General features: G+C 36.2%; 1 protein-coding gene and 1 long non-coding RNA gene across 2 annotated transcripts; both read right to left on the reverse strand.

Annotated features, from left to right (window-relative positions):
- Nucleotides 1-3,321: 3,321 nt before the first annotated feature.
- On the reverse strand, nucleotides 3,322-19,081 carry LOC145776792 (coadhesin-like). The gene is made up of 9 exons (XM_082588017.1): nucleotides 18,171-19,081; nucleotides 17,758-17,843; nucleotides 17,330-17,474; nucleotides 17,020-17,150; nucleotides 13,590-13,712; nucleotides 13,147-13,272; nucleotides 12,586-12,714; nucleotides 4,676-4,798; nucleotides 3,322-3,589 (listed from the first exon to the last, which is right to left on the reverse strand). The coding sequence occupies exons 1-9, from the start codon at nucleotides 19,079-19,081 to the stop codon at nucleotides 3,567-3,569; spliced, it is 1,797 nt and encodes a 598-aa protein (XP_082444143.1). The 3' UTR covers nucleotides 3,322-3,566.
- LOC145777634 (uncharacterized) lies at nucleotides 5,454-6,901 on the reverse strand. The gene is made up of 2 exons (XR_014290339.1): nucleotides 6,445-6,901; nucleotides 5,454-6,265 (listed from the first exon to the last, which is right to left on the reverse strand). It is a non-coding gene; the product is annotated as an uncharacterized LOC145777634 (long non-coding RNA).
- Nucleotides 19,082-20,356: the final 1,275 nt, after the last annotated feature.

Genomic DNA, 20,356 nt, shown 5'->3' on the forward strand with positions numbered 1-20,356 from the left:
GTATAGCATTCATCTAGAAATTATTTAACATCAAGAAATTAAAAATACTTTCAATAATTGCAACAGAGTAGGATAGGACGTTAAGCCGTTAAGCCCATAGAATTAGCCTAACGTTTCCAGTTCACGCCACGTGGAGGCAGTCCTACATGTGAACTTTTTAGGGGACAAACCGGGGATGGAATACGTTTGTTGCCCAAGGGCATTCTGGGAAGTCCAAGGGATAAGAATTTCACCCCAGAATGACCTGTTCTCGAATAACTCCGAGAATTGATGATTTATGCAATAAGAAGCAATCCCATCCGTCCCATTGATGTTGTCAGTTTTTTAAATAAACAAAAATTGGTTTTATTCATTTTTACCTTTGTATTGGGGGTCCGCGAATAAACAGATTCACAAATAGTGGTCTGTGGCCCAAAACAGTTTGGGAAACCCTGGGTTAGTGCAATTAGTGAAAAAAATTGAATGCAGTAATATTGACGACCTTTTAAAGTATTTCTGTTTGAACTACATGTACTTTCAATATTAGGTCAGGTCGTCAATATTACTGCATTCAATTTTTTTCACTAATTTAGATTTTTTTGTATCTGCTTTACGCGGATCCTCTATTGACTTTACGTTAATCAGGGTTTAAAGTGTCGAAATTCTCTTTTTTTTCATTTAGTGCAATTACTTTGAAATATAAAAAAGCCTATAACTGCCTTATACTGTATTTATGAGCAAAAGTAATTTTTGTCTAGTTTAGCATTATTCTATGTTATAATTGAAAAATTTCAATTTTGAAGCTATTTTCGGGAAATTAGAATAAAAACCGACTTTCTGACGTTTTTTCATCTCAAACAATTTATTTCAATAAATTTGTTGGGTAAAAATTTAACTTCTATGCGCACAATGGACATGGCTATTATCTTGTAAAATATTTTGGCTCTGTGACTTTTTTAGCTTTCGTTATTAGCGATTAATTAGCAAGGGACTAAGATAGCCCGTGACGTGCTTTCCGCGTACGACAGCAGCTCGTACTAAGATAGAGTTAAACTACGTCATCAGTCCTTCGAAAGTCTTTTTACGTGTAAGAGATCCTAACACGGGGCAACAATAGAAATTTAGTAAAAGGAATCAATTTCAATTTACAAAATAACCCAAGAATTGTAGACATATTTGATGACTGGTGAACAACAGGAGGCTCTTTTCACGATCATCGATAACTGCTTGGTTCATTGATGCATTGCGTCATTTTGTGAACATTATCAATTTTAATATCAAATTTGTTTTCATTAGTAAAATTAAGCTAATAGAATGAAATAATTATTTATCAAGCTTGTCTATTTAGCAATTAGTTCAAGCAAAATGCTGCTTTGATGGCAATGCACATGTTTGCATTACGTCTCATTGTAGGCAAGCTATGATAAGCTTTTTCTTGTCATGTGCAGAACTTGTCCACCTGGAGCAGAACTACCTCGGAAAGAATGGGTGAAGCTCAATCGCTTGCAAACTGGGGTGGGCCGTTTCAATAGTAACATGTTTCAATGGGGCCTCGCCGACTCACTATCTTGTGGATGTGGCTCAGATTAACTGCATACCACATTATCTACCAATGTTTTGTATACCGACACTGGGATAGATGTGTGGACCTGGCAACGATCGATGAACACACAACACAATCCATTGGCTGTTTTGCCTGGATATAACAACGTGACCTGCGCTGGCCTCAAACTCAAGAAGATGCTGCCAATTGCAACAACGGCAAATCATTTATTTTATACGTCAGGTTCATATTTTGAAAAGTTTGTAGTGCAGGTATCCGCTGATACTTTTCATTGGTTGATTGCTGTTGAAAGTTTTTAGTGTTTGTCCATATGTTCTGAGACATCTCTTTTTATCACTGGCATACATCTACTTATTGTTGACATAATAATTTCCACAGTTTTGCTTTTACCTTTGTATTAGCACATCATGTTACGATGTTGTGATGTCATTGCATATTGTTACATCATGTTGTTAGGTGCACGGCAGAGTGATGCTATTCAGCTATTGACAGTTGAGACTACTGCATAAATACCTTTACCATCCTCTTTGCTTTAAAACGATTGTGCCATGCATACAACTCAGCCTTAACCCTTTGAAGGTTGGGGGGGCTGTCAATTCAACTTTTTTGTATCAACAGTTATATCTCTAAAACCACTGAGGCTGCGATTATGAGATTTCTTGACTTTTAGGCAGCACATAGGCAGCACGATCCGCCCTCTCCACTCCCGCCTCAAAGAACATCTCAGCTCGAATAAAAGTTCGGTATTTGATCACCAATAACAATGCCACGCAGACTTTGAATTTAAAATTAGTGCAAGAGAAAATGACGCGGTACAATTACGTTTCAAAGAGGCCATATTCATAAGCAGACAAAATCCTAAAATCAACAACCGCGCCGAAAGGGAAGAACTATGTCACCTAATCTACTAATCAACTGATCCAACAAAACTTCACAGCAATAACGCCTAACAGCACAAAAGCTCCAGCCGGCAGCTTCAAGCTAAAACAAAGAGCCACTTTAAAGAACCACTCACTGACTTCAACACCATTCGTCATAGCACATGACTAGGGAACTGTGTTCCGAAAGCTAGTGTAATTTGATATTGCATTGCCAAAAACAACCCGCAGCATCAGGCTTTAACAGATCGTTTGAATCTACACTGTGAAGTAAGCATCGATCATGCTGCTAAAAGCGAAACTCATTCAACCACATAATAATGTCTAACTGCATTTGTTTATCTCATGAATATTGATTGGAAAAATATTATTCTCGAACGTAGAAAGTCTCTTCAAAAGCTCAATTCTCCCAGTTTCATGCACTTATACAGTCGTTGAGCCCCTAACAATTTCATAGAACATCATAACTAAAACACTTTGTTAGTTTCCTCCAACACCGAAGAAAATGTCATTTCGACAAGCATCAAACCATGCAGACCCGTATGTGTCTTGGCAAGACGTTTAAATGAGGGCTAAAAATGAACACAACGGTCAACTTCCTTACCATCCCAATCAATCAAGCTAAAGCTTCGACAAGCAAGCAACGCACTTGCATCATAAAAGAAAGATCAAGAGGATAACTTCTTGAAGTCAAACAATTTCAATAAAGAGTGACGTTTTTAACATTGCAGCACCAACTATGAAATGTCAAGAGGTATTTTCCTTTCTTAAAATTGTAACATGCAAACTGCAAAGCTTGAAAGGAAGTGACTGAATTGAAGTTTAAAAAATAAACTAGTCAGTTTGACCTTTCAGAGTCAATTGCAAAAGGCCGCAGAGCAAAAGTTTTGATGACTTAGCTTTTATTTTCAAGTAGGCTACTGACTAACAACCGTTGTAGATATTGTTAAGCAGAATAATAAATTCAAAATTATGGTGACGTCTTTTTATTGATTAATTTAAATAAATACAATACAATCAAGCAGATTAAACAATGGAAGTTTAGAGAAATGCGTTCTTCAACAATGCTTTGTTATACAACAATGCGATAATATCATACAACAATCCTTTTGCGATTGTTCCGATAATGATGTGGGAAAACGAGATCATGGAATTTGTTCCACGGGTTCTAAAAGATTGTTTTAATATAGGATTTTAAAGATGCAAATATATTTAAATAAAATGTGTTTTTGTTTGCTATTAATTAAAAACTAAGAAAAATAAGACACTTGAAGATAAACTACTAAATAATAGGCTTAAATTAAAAAGTGTAACAAAAGTGCTAAAGCGTAAAAAAAGTGTATGAGTATACAACTACGCTCTATATGGTGATGTGGTGCAATAGATCGATATTATTACTAAAACATGTAGATCTAATTAATAGTAAATTGTGCATAATGTACATGTAGGCATGTTGTAAAAATATAATAATTTTTGCTCAGTAAATCTTTCACCATGTAACCTACTGCGCTTGAAACATTTACATTGCCAAGCAAACTATATTGTAAACATACATACCTCAGCAACAACACTACATTTAACATCATAAAAACAAAAAACACAAAGCGAACGTTTTCGGCTAATCATACAGCCCTTTTCAAGCCTATAAGTAAAATACATATTAAAAGAAATGCTAAAGAATCATATAGTATCACAGCAAAAATAATATGGTCAAATCTAAACATTTGAGAAACTGTCTCGCTTTTAGTAAAGAGTTGTATGATGAGCCGAAAACATTCGCTTTGTGTTTTTTGTTTTTATAATGTTAGATGTAGTGTTGTTGCTGAGTTATGTCTGTTTATGGTTTAAAAGAGTTACCTCTCTACCCAAATTGTAAACTATATTGTGTACTTGGTTGCGTCTTGGATGCGAGATAAAATTGTCATGCGTGTTGTGGAATAAAACACATTTATTTGTTGCTCTTCTATTATTATTGAAGCATTCTTAAAACATTAGTCATGACTTTTGTTTGGACGTGTGAGACAAAAACTCTTGCTATCTAAACACCGATATACTGGCTTTGACTGCTCGCTTGCAAGTTTTGTTTTACAAAACAAAACAAACTTACAGATTATATTAAAGCAGCTCTTTACATATTACTTTGGTGGTCTGCAATCTTACGACTTATGTGAACTACATTGGTATAGAATAAAAGTACACTATTGTAATCTTCTGATATACAGAAAAACTCCAATCATGTTCAATAGTTACTTGCCTACGCATTGTTCATCAAGCAGTTTCAGTGACTGTTGACAATAGCAAACAAAGCTTCCGTAAATATTTTCACAGCCCATGAACGGTCCATTGCAGTGCTGTCCGCTCTGACATTCATCTATGTCTGAAAAAAAATAGGTAAAATTTTTTTTTTAATATAGCACAAATAAATAGAAACAAAATGGTACCGTATGCATAGCCTACGTTATAAACAAAATCATTCATGAGGTACTTTAACAAAAAAAACATTATTTCAAAAACTGCATAAAAATAGAACAAAGTTTATTGCTAGCTGTAAAATTGCTGCTAAACTATCGATGCACCATGAAAAAACTGTTATATAGCTAAAGTTATTAAAGGCATACTAAAGGAAAATTTCAAACCGGAATTAAGCATTAAAATGAGTAAACTGAACATTCAAGAATACATTTCAAAAACAATTACCCAAAAAAATTTGTTTTCAATGGCGCTGGCAAGGCCCAAAGTCCAGTGTTTCATTTATTTTCATTTTTTTCAAAATGACCAAAACGTGCAAACACAGCTCAAGAATACGTCATAAAGTCCAGCAATAACAAAAACCACGTTACCAATCTGATGTTTTGAGCAAACTGTCTGCTGTTTTGATGTTAAAATGTGCTGTTTTGATGTAAATACATACATAGCCTACAGTCAAATCGCCCGCAGTAACAATTATTGCGTGATCGGTTGATTGCTAGACTTTATGACGTAGACTTTATGACGTTCTTTACAGTCGCACGCTTCGTTGCTCAGGCCAATCTCGTTTTGAAAGCTCTGACAAAAGCACGCGCACAATGGTGGTCAGACCGCAATGGGGCAAAATTTTATTGAAAATCGTTTTATGGTAGCATGTTAAACACAAAGAACGTGGAAAATCGCCAAGTCAGGTTTTTCCTTTAATACCCCTTTAAAACAGAAAGTGTCCGCCAAGTCACTTCAAACCATATTACAGTCATTCGAGGGTTAAGCATTGAAACCAGGGATCTCTGAAGTACGGGATGGCTCACTTGTTTTTGCCCCGGACACTAGGGTAGATTTTCGAAACCCAGCAAACTTGTTAATGTTCTCTTAAATTAATGTTCTAAGAGGTCAATACATAACGCTGATCCACCGCATTTATTTTTTGATGATTTGAGGGCAACTTAACTCACTTCGTCAGACCACATTTTAGAGATTATCACAAGTAGCCTATATTACCAATAAGCGGTAGCAAAGCATACAAATATCACAAGCATACAAAGTACAAACAACAGAATTCAACGGAGCACGTAGGTCCAGCAATCTACCCACTATTGTGGCTCTGCTTAAACTGATGATTGCAAAGGATCCGATATTAGTTTGCCAGACAGAACATACTGGAAACTGTGTTTATCTTGCAAATGCCGAGTTAATTCAGGGAGTGCCCCCATAGTTTGCATGCACGCTGTGAAGGTTTCGGTTGTAAGTCCAGATCTATGAGATGCTTGCCATTCTTTTAAGAGTTGTGTTGCTTCTTGCAAGTATGCCAATGCAGCATCATTTTCACCATCTACTACCTTCATCTCCATATGCATTTGGTCTCTTTTTCTTAAATCTAACAAAAATAGCCAGAATTATTTTGTGTATAATATAATATACTTTAGTAGACACTATTAGGGATATACCAGACCTGGATTTTGAGTTCTGGCCAGATTAAAAAAATGCTTAAAAACCATAACTATTGTGTGACTGTTCTTAGCGACAGTATCTATTTAATTCAGAAACAAGACTTACCTTTATATGGTACTTTTACTGACATGATTTTCCATAATTATGTTGTGCACAAATTTCACGTACCGAGCAGTCTGCATGGGCAGTGGATTCACTGGCAGTGGATTCACTGAATACATCTGGAAAGTACATTATGGTATAATATACTTTTTTTTTTTTTTTTTTTAACGTAATATGCCAAATTGGATATTTTTTGTCACTTTAATATGGTTTAACGTGTAAAACATACGGTAACCCAAATTTATCATATTACTGGGACATACCACTACTACATCCCAGCTGGCGATGCCTGTCATTTTTGCATTAATACAACGTTAGCTAACGTTGGATCGGTGTGGAAGTGGCGAGTTTAGCTGACTGGGGTCTAAAATTATCGCTTTATCAACGCAACTTTTATCAAAGCACGCTTGATATCTTTAAGACATAACTTCCCTGGGTATAATTGAATTTCCGCAAGATGATGATGTTGTTTTTTGCTAGTTTGTATTTTTGTCATTGTTTCATGTCGTCAAGTTATAGCCTATCTATTTTGTGAGTCGTGCAAGGCCTGGTGCGTTGCGCTTGAAATGGCTTTGCCGTGGTAGGATTTCTTTGTGGGGTTTTCTTTGCCTGCCTTGCTCTTTGCTATGAGCTAAACGCATCAAGACGTGTTCCCCTTACGACCATCAGCACTCTTGATAACGCACCATGGCCGATCTTCATAGCAACTGTCCATACAAATCTTCAATATATCAGCTAAAGTTATGTAGGCTAATAAAGTTATAGCCTATAGGCTATATGTTTATTTGTTTTGTAACATTTTTTATTTTTTTAATTTTCCCTTTATATCTTAAATTTTTCTGAAGGTGTTGCGACCGTGCCAAATTTTTTTCAACTCAATAACTTACTTCGATCACAAGCACGTTTTAACGTTCGCGTTTTGTCGCTTCTACCTTTTTCTTGACCTTTGCTATGTTGATGTGTATTGTGTTGATATGATGGTCAGAAATAAAAAAACAACTGAACTGAACTGAACTGAACTTTCATTCATGAAGCTCTTTTGAATTGTTCACAACAAACTTAATGGATAAGGAATTTAATGATTAACTAATTAATAATTATATAGTCATTCAATAATTAATCATGCAGTAAAAAGAGCACAAACCTGTTCATATAACCAGAGGTTGTCATTTACCAAGAAGGCTTGACATCAAGCTGCTATCTTACAAAACTTTGCTGTTTTTATGGAAATACAGCACTGGTACTGTATAACACAGTAACCGCTATTTTAACTGACAATACATTAAATTATGTCTATGTACAATATAAAGTTTGTTATATCCATAATTATTAGTGAAATAAACAGGTAACCAAGGTATAGCAAACATAGCCTATCTACTTACCCAGAGCATGTTGAGAAGTTCGTGCTATACTGCTTGGATTTAATGATACTTTCTTCAAGCTGTAGGCTATTTTCAGAGTTTTATTTTCTTCCAGAGCATAGGCCTACAGCTTCTTGGTGTTTGAGAATTCAGCACAACAGGCTTCACCCAATATTTGTTCATGGTCAACAGTGGGAAGATACATTACTTTCCTGTTAAGAAAGTTGTTGTACATGTTTTTGAAGTTGTGTGTAAAGTCGAATAAAATAAACAAACGTTCTCCATTCCGTGTTGGGTGATCAATGTTGTGTGACAACTTCCCATCACAAAGGTCCACAAAAAGCTTCCTAAAAATATATATATATATAATATACATACACCAGTACCAGTAGTTAGTACAGTTTATAAATTACCATAACATAACAAACTAACCCACACAGAGAAAAAGAGCATTAAAATTATGCTTATAACTGTTATCATCGGATGATGCTATGTATGCACCAAATATTAAAAGCAGTGCAACACACTGCTTTGACAAAACCAAAATGCCAAACCACACTGGAATCATACCATATGAACACCACACTCTAGAGGATAGAAATTCTAAATGCAATTAAACTTTTTAACTCCACATTTGTTATTTAAAACTCCAAATCTTTTCACATACTGTATATACATTATGTATATATATAATATACAAATGCAGTGTCACTAACAAGCTCACTTTTGCACAAAGCCGGAAACAAATGTGAGTTGCTCATAGGTTTTTGTAAAGAAAAAATGTCACTAAGTTAAATCATTTTTATCAAAAAATTTCAAACTCTACATTGAGATTAAAGACAAAGAGTGTGGTCAGATTAGCGACAACTAACTGTCATTAGCTGCCAAAGCAAGCTAATTTCTTGCACACCAAAAATGTCAATTGTCTAAACAACAATTTCTTATGCTGCACATGTATCAATATAAGAACATATTTTAGCTTACCTGTTGCAAACATGATTATCTGCACATACAGCTACATGCTTTAATTTCCATACTATCAGTAATAATTACTGATGCCAGCAACTGTGGAGCATCAACGAAGTTCCCTGAGCATTTCATGTAATGAAATTGCATACAATTGTCTTTCTTTATTGTAATGTACCCACTTATCAATGGTTCATCCTTTACTTTCTGCTGGAATGATGCAAAATCATTAAATGTTTCCTGTTGTAACAGATCTTCACTCATTTTTGTTATTGCTGCATTTCCTAAGTTAAGTCTTGCAGATGCAGGTTGAGATGGGATCCCAGGCGTAGATAAATACTTAGGAAGACACAGAAAAAACATGTGGAACAGCCGTAGGTTAAAAACGTATCCGTTGCAGTTTATCAGATTTGCGAGTAATCTTTCGACTCTTTTTTGTATAATGAGAAGTGGTAATGAAATCATCATTATTGAAATGTTTTGCACACACTCTATGTTTTTCTGTTGGATTCCAATCTTGACGAGGAATTGCTCTAATCCACTTTCGTTGTAGAATTTTACCAGCTGGAAATTTAAACAATCTGATTTTTTCAGTGGTGGTTGGTTTAGTTGTTTTATATCCAGTTTTACATTTCGGAATACAGCAAGTAAACACCATGGTATCTAAACACTGGCATAACAGCACTATCCTTAGTTGTATATATTTATTTAGACATTAAGCAAAAATTATTAGGCTGTGGCTATATTTACACTATATAGTGTAATAATAGCCTCAATAGTGTTGCCAGATAAGGAATTCTGCCCTAATTTGAGAAAAGTTTAAAGCTGTTGAAAACAAATACTTGTATTTTGGAAATTTTTTTAGTCCTGGGAAGATCAAAACCCTAATCTCATTCCTAACTCTAACCCTTACCTTAACCCTTCCTAACTTTAATCCTAACTCTGGCAACACCTGATTGTGGAAAAATAGCCACTTCCAAATTATTAACTTAATAAAATCATGTAAAGTAACTGATAGGCTAGTGTAGGGTTACCATATTTGAAAAAGCAAAATTCCGGACAGTGCATGACTATTTCATGAGACCATATATGCGCTACCGAACTATTAGCCATTAAAATTAGTCAAGGATTCTATATCAAAATTTCACTAGGCTTCCTCTATGACATTTCAAGTAAATCTCTGATTATATGTGCGAAATCGCCTGCTTTTATAGTCTGTTGGAACAGGCGCGGATTTATGGGGGGGGCCCAAGGGGCCCGGGCCCCCCCCGAAATTTTGTGAGAAATTGTTGAATGGTTTGATATGCTTCTAAACAGCTGATATTAGTCCCACAGCGGACTTACAACCCCCCTTTGGCACACGTGTGACGTCACGATATTGAGAATGATGCTTTCAGTCTCCATGTCTCTAAAACAAATTGCTTGCCTAATTTTAAGCGAAACTGCATTAAAAGAGCGAGTTTTGCCAATACCAAACCACATTCAAACATCTCAGCCAGGAATTAGCAACAAGAAAACATAGAGACTTAGCTTTAATACCGAAAAAATGCCGAAGAAAACATGATCTTATCCTTTTGCTATGCCACCGGACAGCACTATTTCACAGGAATATTTATACCCATATTTTTGTTGAAAATGCTCTCAGAATGCACCAAATTCAAAGTAATTTTTCAAAATTTTCTGGGGGAGGCCCCCCAGACCCCCCGCCGCTGGGTGTCGCCTTTGGCAAACACGCCGTCGGGCTTCGCCCGCCGGCCGTCAAACCCCCCAAATTCCTGGCTACGCCACTGGTTGTTCATATCTGTTTTTTCTTTTTCTTACTTTTTAATTCATTTTCAAATTTTCTGGCCCCCCCCAAAAAAAACTCCTAAATCCGCGCCTGTGTTGGAATGTTCTAGTAATTTTCGCAGCATGTGATCTATATCTAACCAATTCTGATTCAGCACAAACGGTCAATAAGTTCAAGAAAGTTCCAAAGCTCCATAAAGTTCTAAGTGGTAAACATCATTGATAAATCAAACGCTCTGTTACATCATAATTTCGTACAACCTCGTATTAAAAAAAATGGCAGTGTTGCACAGTACGATCGCAGATGCAGTAAAATGAGCTGGCTGAGCAAATTTTCTAGAAAAAAAATTTCTAATTCTCCCAAAACGCCCATCATAAAATTCCGGACATTTGAGCATTTTTTAAAATTCCTTCCGGACGCAAAATTTAACACTAAATTCCGGACATGTCCGGAATTTTCCGGACGGTATGGCAACCCTAGGCTAGTGATATAGCCTATATTGAAGGCAGTGGCTATTTGACCGGCTCCGGTCTTTTAATCTGAAACACTATTTGACTGGTTATGACGTATTCTTTTTCCCTTTTAAAGCAAAGGACGAGAGGAGAAGAAAAAAGTGCACTGTTTATATCTTGTAGTGTGTAGCCTAACTGTAATGCTTAAATTCACTTGATATTGCTATTGTTGCACAGCGACATTGATAGTTTAACCAAAAAAACAGCTAAAACCTTGCAATTAAATATAAGTTGACTACCGGTACAGTACAAAAAAAATCACTTTACCATTATGAGAACCTGCAAAAAAAGTATAGTCTACTGGAGTAAAACTTCTAAGGTATGTAGCCTGATAGGTGAAAGGCAACATTGCTGATCAAAAGTTTACAAAATTATTAGGAAGTTTACCAGAACTGGAGAAACAGTACGGTACCCACCCCAACACATGTTTATTGCTGATGTGAAAGGGATGACCATGACTACAATCTATGCTTAAAATAACCTGTTTGTACCAGCTAGTGAAGTAATAATAGTACTTGCCACTGAAACAGCTAGAAACAGATTTAAGTTAGCTTGAAAATCATAAGCTTAAAAGTCATCTCTCAGTCAGTAGGGTAGCAATTAGTCTTCAGCTAAGTCTCTTAAACCGAGAACCACGTTATTGCTTGTAGTTATAATAACATTACACATCATGAGGATTCATCACTTGCTTGCAAACAACAGACCACTATCGACCTCAAAGAATCACATTCATAATTCTCAAAAACAAGTGTGTTTTTTTTACCCTACTAGTGGCCACTAAAGCACCGAAAATTCTCCAGTGAGCGGTCCCGGTATTCTGAGGTCCCTGATTGAAACGCATGTTTAAAGTAGCTTCTGTTAAACTGGTATGCAATGTCATTTGTTCAGAGCAAAAAAAAACACAAATTGTATTGATTCTTCTTGTTCTTTATTCTTTCCTCTACTCTTTGTCACTCAAATCACTCTTTTTCATAGCTCTCGTTTCTTCATAACCTCCTTCAGCTTTCCATGCCCATCCCGCTGTCAGTGATTATTACTGTGTTGAGCAATATCGTTTTGTGACGGCCATTTCCTCTACTGACCAAACCAAGTATGATATCGTCTTCCAGTAATTTGGCTCTCATTATGTGGCCAAACGATAAATGTTTCTGCTTGACAATTGCTATTGTATTGTTGATGTATTGATAGTTGTGTTATTTGCAAACAAAATCAATTGTTTGTCGTATCCAGGCTTACACCTGGTGGTTGAAGATTTGGATTAAGTGGACGGGAAGGCAAGGAAGCCAATCCTCGTGTCCACCTTCAGGCATGCATGTGTTGCCAAAGACACAGTCGCATGCTCTTGAGCGGTGTCGAACCGGCGCCCTTTCGATTGCCGTTCCAGTGTTCTCACCACTCGGCTATGCAGCCGACACAGTATAGTATGTCGGCTGCATAGCCGAGTGGTGTACGATATAACGAAATCAATGACTAATGATAATCACAGGAGTGAATTATCTTTGAAAAAGAAGTGTACCTTCGCAAATAACTCCATCACCGGTAAAACCTTCCATGCAAGTACAATGGTAACTTCCCAGTGTACTTTTACAACTTGCCATGTCGTGGCAATCATCTTTTCCTTTTTCACATAGGTCGGTTACGGTTTCTGTAGAAATAGCAGGAAAATATTAACATACACTCTGATCTATATCCAACATCATTTCTAACAATTGCATGGTTTATCCATTCACGCTCGACGCGACCAATTTTTTTTAAGCAACCATGCACGTTTTCTACGTTAGTATTAAATCACCATTCTTGCTAATACAGCTACTTTTGGTGGCTATTTCTGAATCAATGTATTGAAAACCGATCCATTCTCAATCGGCGTTTTATTTATTTTATCAAATCCTTAGTTCTATGATAGCTATAAATATTTTCTACTTGCGATTATGAAGTTTCAATCAATTAGTCTACAAGTCAAAGTAGTTAAGCAAACGCAAAGGTCAATACCGTTTCAAATTTAAAAAGTTACAGCTAATTTAAAAGTATGAAAATAATTTTTCACAGTTAACAAATGTAACCACCACATTTGCACCTAAGCACCGCCCATCAACCAGCACACGAGATTCTTGGCAGGAACAAACGAACCTCCCTGGAGTTTTTTCGCAAGCCATGAATGGAGCACTACAGACATTATTATCAGCTTCACATTCATTCATATCTGCAAATGTTTATACAACCCAGATTTTTAATTTGTAAAAAATTATTTCATTGTGTAATTACTGTAAATTTTCACGATGATTTTGCTTTCAAAATATTGTTGATCATAATGTACGATAAAAGGCCTAAGACGTTTTAAGAGTCTCATTCAGCAACAAATAAAGCTATTCAGTAGCGATTTTACCAAACAAAATTCTTACGTTTTTGTAACCTTATAATTTTTGAATTTGCTTTTAACAAACAACAGATGAAAGAACGGACATAAAGTATATTTTCTTTTGTAAATAAATCTTAAATACAACAAACATAGTAATGCACCTTCACAGAAGAAACCATTTCCATAATAACCTTCTTTACACACGCAACTGTAACTTCCAGGCTCGTTAACGCAGTCAGAATACTCGTGGCAATCGTGTGTGTTACTTTCGCATTCGTTTATATCTGAGGAAAAAATACGTATCAATGTTATGTCTGTGAGATCTTGCTAACAAATAAAAACAAAGTTATAAATCCTGTTAGTTGATCCATTGTAAGATTTTTCTATTTACTTTGGATATACTGAGGACACCTGTTCATTTGAAACATTTCATGAAACGCATAAAGTATGAATTGAGATATTACGCAATTTATTAGAAGAAGCATAGACCGAGGAAATGTGAATAGTTGCAAAAATATAAATAAAGTCATTTCAGAAGTGTCAAAAGTGGGAAGAACTAACTGGAAAAGGTGATCTGGTACTATGCTATGCTAAAAAAGCTATTGATTTGATTTCAGAAGTGTGTAAGAGATTTGTTATCGTTGGTTATATCTAGTTTTGCATTAGATTAAGTTGATTCTTTTGTTTTGAATGATTCATTTGACCAAACTACACCACGGCAAAGAATTTGTTGCAAAAAATACACCGGTTAATTAAACTGTAGGTGACACTGAGCACGTTTGAGGTAGTTATTAATATAATGTTAGGGAATATATCCATTCTGTTCCAATGCATGGAAATATAGGCTACACAATTGATTGGAAGGACATCCTGCGGACGTGCAATCGCATTGTTGAAGATTTTCCAGTTTAGCTTTCACGATGTTATTCGTGATAATATCATACGATGTGTCATTTTCGTATCTCATTTATCGTGGCAGTGCACGACTGATTCAAACCGACGGCGGAAATTCCGCTTGTGTAGCATGTTTATGTTAAAAACTAACAAGCCGGCATTTGGCATCACGTTCATCAGTAGATTTATTCTGTTATGCTGCAAAAAACTAACTTGTTTAAATCAACCACTTCTGAATCTGTATAAGTAGTCTGAATTTGCACTTCGGTCGGGTCACAGTTAGTTCAACAGTACAGACAGTAACGCGTTTTTCCAACACTGGATTTTGTGATTAAGCGTAAAACCGGGTGCAATTGCAGTATATTCGTTTTTAAAATTTGTACAGGCTGTAAAATGACTCATATTCAGATAAGCTCACATGATGCTTTAGCACAATTCGTGGATTTGATCAAATACTTTATAGATGAAAAAAAAAGTAAATAATATAGATTTTTGTCACATTTACGTGCTTTTTGTTATGTAAATTCCGCTTCAACTTATTTTTCTCTTGCTCAAGTTTACCTTCTTCGCAGCATGCTCCTGACCATCTGGAACTACACAAGCAACCTTTGTCTCAGGGGCGTATCCTCAATGGAAGCAAGGGAAGCATTGCTTCCCTTGTCAAAATTGAAAAAAGAGAAGCTGATATTTTTCAGTAAAACGATTTCGTAATTTCTTTACCTAAATGCGATTTAGAACGGTTTTTAACTCATGCCCCCCCCGTATGATTTTGAACTCGGTTTTAATTTTAAAAAAGTTGGAAGCCAACGGAAGCGAAGATTCGTATTGCATCCGTTGCTCTCGTTTTTGCAATAAGAAGAAACAAGTTTGAAAGAAAGGAAAAAAGCAGCGCAAAGTTTTCGCAATTTACGTTTCTTTTAACTAATCGCTGGAAGCGATTTAAAAATTGCTTCCAGTCGCGAAGTTGCCAGATTAGCCAAATTCCGCGAATTAGTTTTTTTTTAAATAACTTTTCAAAATGCATGATAATCAATATTTTTCTAATATTGTAACCTTACCAGATGAAACCATATTCAACATTGTTCAATACATGTTCTATACTTGTTTAATACTCGTAATGTGGCGGATCAAAACTCATCCGCTACTTTTATAGGCTAACTTGCTATTTTTTGGGCTACTTTCAGAATTATTTTTGCTACAATTTATTAAAATCCACTACAAGTTATAAAATATATATGTAAATTTTATTATTTTTGTTAGAAACAGGTAAATATATCCATTTGGCCTTTTTTGTCTAATATTTTCCTTGTTTTGGCCTTTTCTTTGTATTATTTTGGCTTTAAGACTTTTTCATAGTCTGGCAACTCTGCACTGTTGGATGTTGTGCCAGTGAGCTGTGTAATGAGAAAATCTAGGGCACTGTTATGGTTATAATATCGGCCTTGTAAGCAAAAGTTTGAGCCAAATGTTGGCTTTACACTGTTATCCTGGCTGGATAGACTTTGGAATAAGACAGGATATGTGAGGTCTAAGCTAGACTTGACTTTGTAGCTGAGTTTTTGGTGTTCTCTAATTATAGTCGCATTTTTGCCCTTTGCCCGTTCGTGTGTAAGAGCTGCCTTTAATAAGTTAATAGCTGTTTATCTGCTAATAAATTTCATACAAAAATTACCCTAAAAGTGTTTCCAGAAAGCAGTATAATTCATTATTTGAGTGTAATTTTGCAAAAATTTTCCGGGGGAGCATGCCCCCGGACCCCCCTAGAAAACACGTGCCTTCGGCACGCTCTATTCCCTCACGAGTTTTATTGCTTCCCTTGCTCAACCAACCAGGATACGCCACTGCTTTGTCTCTGTCTAACTTTCCTCCATTTAAGCAGATTCTATTGCAGGATTGCATTTCCTCAGTGTTTTCTGGACATGGAGTTCCGTAGCATTGAGGACGGATAGCAACAGAACGTGTGCGCTTTTGAACGCCATTAGAACCGCAAGTTGAAGGACATGTAGTCCAATCTCCCCACTTGGTCATTTTGCAGTTTACTGAAAGTTGATATGAATGTCACATTTGAGCTTTAAGTCTGGTTGCTTATAATAATTCTAGCTAAGTGTTGAGATAGACCAGACTAGACACAAAAGCAAAAATTGTTTTTGCTCAAGTTTAAAAGCATAAATCATTCAAGCGTTGTATATTAAGAACATCTTTTGTATTTTTCAATTTTGGAACTTGCTTGTTCCATAGTTCATAAATCTATGCAATTTATTTGTAAAAAAAACAAAAAGCAATACCGTAGCCTACTTGTTTTTACAGTGTATAACAAGGAAGTGATTATGTGCCTTTTGTAGACTACATGTAACCGCAATACTTCCATTTATATTTCCTTTTTCAGTATATCTCATTATGAAATAACTGCAGACAGTGCACACTGTTTCGACCTTCTGGCCTTTTTAGTGCAGCAGGTACATCGGAATGGCCATGGAGATATATACTTTCATGTGACATTTTCCCACTTGTGGTACGTAAACACCAAAAAATGGTACTACTACCAACCTTGCCAAAGGGCTAAATATATAATAAAATAGCAATAATTACCGCACACAACTAACAATCTAATGTCAGTGGCTGAATACCATTGGTTTATGTGTTGACAATAAAATTTTCTTTTTCTTTATGTATTTGCAGTTTATGTTGGTGACAAACCTGGACAGCAGCCAGTATTGCATACTCGTTCTTCTATAAGGTCTGCTCTACAATTTCGCCCTCCACACAAAGGTTCTCTTACAACAGTACGGCTTCTGCTTTGAATTCCGACTCCGCATGTTTTGCTACAGCTACGCAAATAAAATTGTAAAACAAATGTCAGCTGTTTTGTCGTACTATAGTTCAATTTCTACCTACGGTACTCTTTAACAAAGCTGAACTCATAAATTCATACATCCAGTCAAAAAATGATTCACTGGAATTAAAAATTGAATACCAAAAGCAGACTTTGTTATTAATTTTGATATACCTTCCCCACTTCGACCATTCTGAATACCCACAATCTACCGGACAACAAACATCGTTGCAAATTCTTCCCTCAAAGCGGATGCCACTGCATAATTTTCCACCACATGTTTGCCGAGTAAGAATTTCCCTTCCACGAGTCTGTATGCCTAGTGACAAATAAATTTTGAGGTTTTTAAGTTTGGCAATTTTTCGATTGATTTGAACTCAAATTTGTCTACTACTATTAAATTACATTTAGATAACCACTGTCTTTAAAACCATGCAAAGTGCACCAAATGTGCACAAATTAAATACTAATGTTTTATAAAAGCGTCACCTTTAAAAAATGCTCTATTCAAAATTGTTGAAAAAATGTCGCAACAAATCTAAAAAGGTTAGGAATGGAAAAATTTAGGATATTTTGTAAAATACTTAATTATATGATCGGACCTATCTCACAAGATTTCGAGCAAACCGTCCACAAACTCCAGTCATCCCAGATACATTCCACGGCACAGCAGTTCTCATTGCAATTTCTAAAAATTAAAAGCTTTGAGTAGAACACTCTGTAAAATTAGCCTACTCTAAAGTTGACAAATTGTTTTAGCTACTGTTTAAAGCAGCTCAGATAATCAAAAATTGTTTGTGTTTACAGTACACATTTCAGAAAGGTATCACTTTCATCAAGCTTTTTTTTTCATTGAACCATATATTATTAAAAATGTTTTCGAAAGTGTTAATACTCCAGAAAAGTTAAATGACATTTGCAAGTAAAACTAGTCTCCTTATACAGTGTTGCGACAAACCTATTTAACTAACATATTCCAACAATCACGTTATCTAGAATGCAATATTTGCCTCACCTTGTTTGGCTGTCATCTCCTTGGCACTTTTGTCCACCGTATTGTTCCATAACATCAATGCTCCTTGTTCGCGTTTCTGTTCCTCCACCGCAAGTCACTGTACACTCTCCCCATTCGCTCCAATCAGACCACAAACAATCAATTGGACAGTTATGTTCGTTGCATGTGTTTGTTTCTTTGCTTTCTCCAAGACATTCAGATCCACCGCAAACTGCATTGGAATTTATGCTCCTAGTCCTTTCCATTGTTCCACCTCCACAAGATGCAGAGCAAGATGTAAAATTACTCAAAGAGCCCCAGCGACAATCGACAGGACAACATCCAGCATTGCAATCACGTGAATCAAATGAAAATCCAGGACATGCATCTCCTCCACATTCTTCGTGCACCGCAATTGATCGTATCCGATTTTCGGTTCCTCCTCCACATGTACGAGTGCAAGGTCCATATTCACTCCATGAACCCCATGAACAGTCAATTTCGCAACATTGAAGATTGCATGGTTTTGTTTCACTATCTAATCCGGAGCACGCAGCACCTCCGCAGCTTTGTTCAACATCCATACTCCGCTCTCTAGTCTGGGTTCCGCCACCACAAGATACAGAACATTTTCCATATTCACCCCAAGCTGTCCAGCGACAATCTACTGGACAGCATTCTGTGTTGCACTTTTGTTCGTCAGTAGTTGAGCCCATGCAATGGGCACCACCGCAAACCGCTTGCTGCTCAATTTGTCTTTTTCTAGATTGACTGCCTCCTCCACACGAAACTGGGCATGCGTTGTAGTTAGTCCACGAACCCCATTGGCAGTCAATGCTGCAGCAGTCTGTGTTACAAGGTATTGTGTCAAATCTGTCGTCATCAGAACAGGGAGTGCCCCCACATTTATGTGGAACAATAACCTCTCTCATTCTGCTTTTCATTCCACCACCGCACGTAAGAGAACAGCCACCAATTACTTTCCAAGGTCCCAGCTGGCAATTGACTGGACAACACCGTTGGTTACATGCTTGGGAAAAACTTGATGGGCCGGAGCAACCGGCGCCACCACAGCTTGCATGTCCAGCAATCCCTCTATGCCTGGTTTGCGTGCCCGTGCCGCAGGAAGCAGAGCATGATCCGAAACCTCCCCAAGCAGCCCATTGACAGTTGGAAGCTGTACACGTATATCGTCTACGTCTCCTTCAAGCAAAATCGAACAAAATCATTAAAATTTCTAAATGATGTTTTCTTAAAAAAGCAATATGTGGCATATTTGCGTGAAAAATAAATAAACTTTGTAGTGAACAATGTGCTTTGTCATTCCTTCTTCCCCTTTACAAGCCCTGGCTGCCCGGCCTTTGTTGAACAAATGTTAAATCAAAACGTCATTTGAAATAATGTCATCTAACGTATCAGATACAAAACAGCCCCTGACGTTTGGTAGCCTAGGTGTCGTGTGTCTTTTTAAGTGATTTATACTGTATTATTATGAAGGACCTGGTACAAATGTGCAACCAAAGTTATAAAATCTGTTGAGCAAACTCTCTGTGTCTACGTCACCTTTGTATGTTGTCACTCTAGTCTAGCATGACTATATAAAAAAATACGGGTGATATGTTGAGCCGAAAAGTTTTTGTAAAGAAATAAACTTGAAATTAAAACATTTGTTTACAAATCTTTAGCCTTGTGAAAGAGATCAATTTCGTGCTCAAGACTTTGTTGGATTGACTTAAAGTAGGGTTACCGGTTTGAGCTTTTCAGTTCAACCGTCTAGCAAATTATGTAAATTAACTAGAATTCTAATGTAAATTTAACTAGAATTATGTAAATTAACTTGATGAAAGTAATTCGCTCTGCTTTGCCTTTTTGCTTAGCATTGAGCACTTTTTGTAGTATTAATAGTTTTTATTGTTTTAGATTAACTACATATATTACATTGCATTATTGACAATAAATTCAAATTTTATTTCTTTAGTTGTTTAAATTTTAAATCTGTCCAAGTGTTTGGTAATTCATGTTATTGAAGCATACTGTACAATTTTGTTTAGATCAGTTTCACGTACTAAAGCTTGTAAAATTTACTATGGTAGATAACCAAGAGATTCCGTATAGTTTATTTGATATTTAATTGCATTGAAATAAATTAACTTACCAAGCTGTAGATGAAGATAACAAGCATATCAAATGAATAATGACCAAAAGGA

The sequence above is a fragment of the Aplidium turbinatum genome, chromosome 9 (genome assembly GCF_918807975.1).
Source record: "Aplidium turbinatum chromosome 9, kaAplTurb1.1, whole genome shotgun sequence".
Classification (NCBI taxonomy): Eukaryota; Metazoa; Chordata; class Ascidiacea; order Aplousobranchia; family Polyclinidae; genus Aplidium; species Aplidium turbinatum.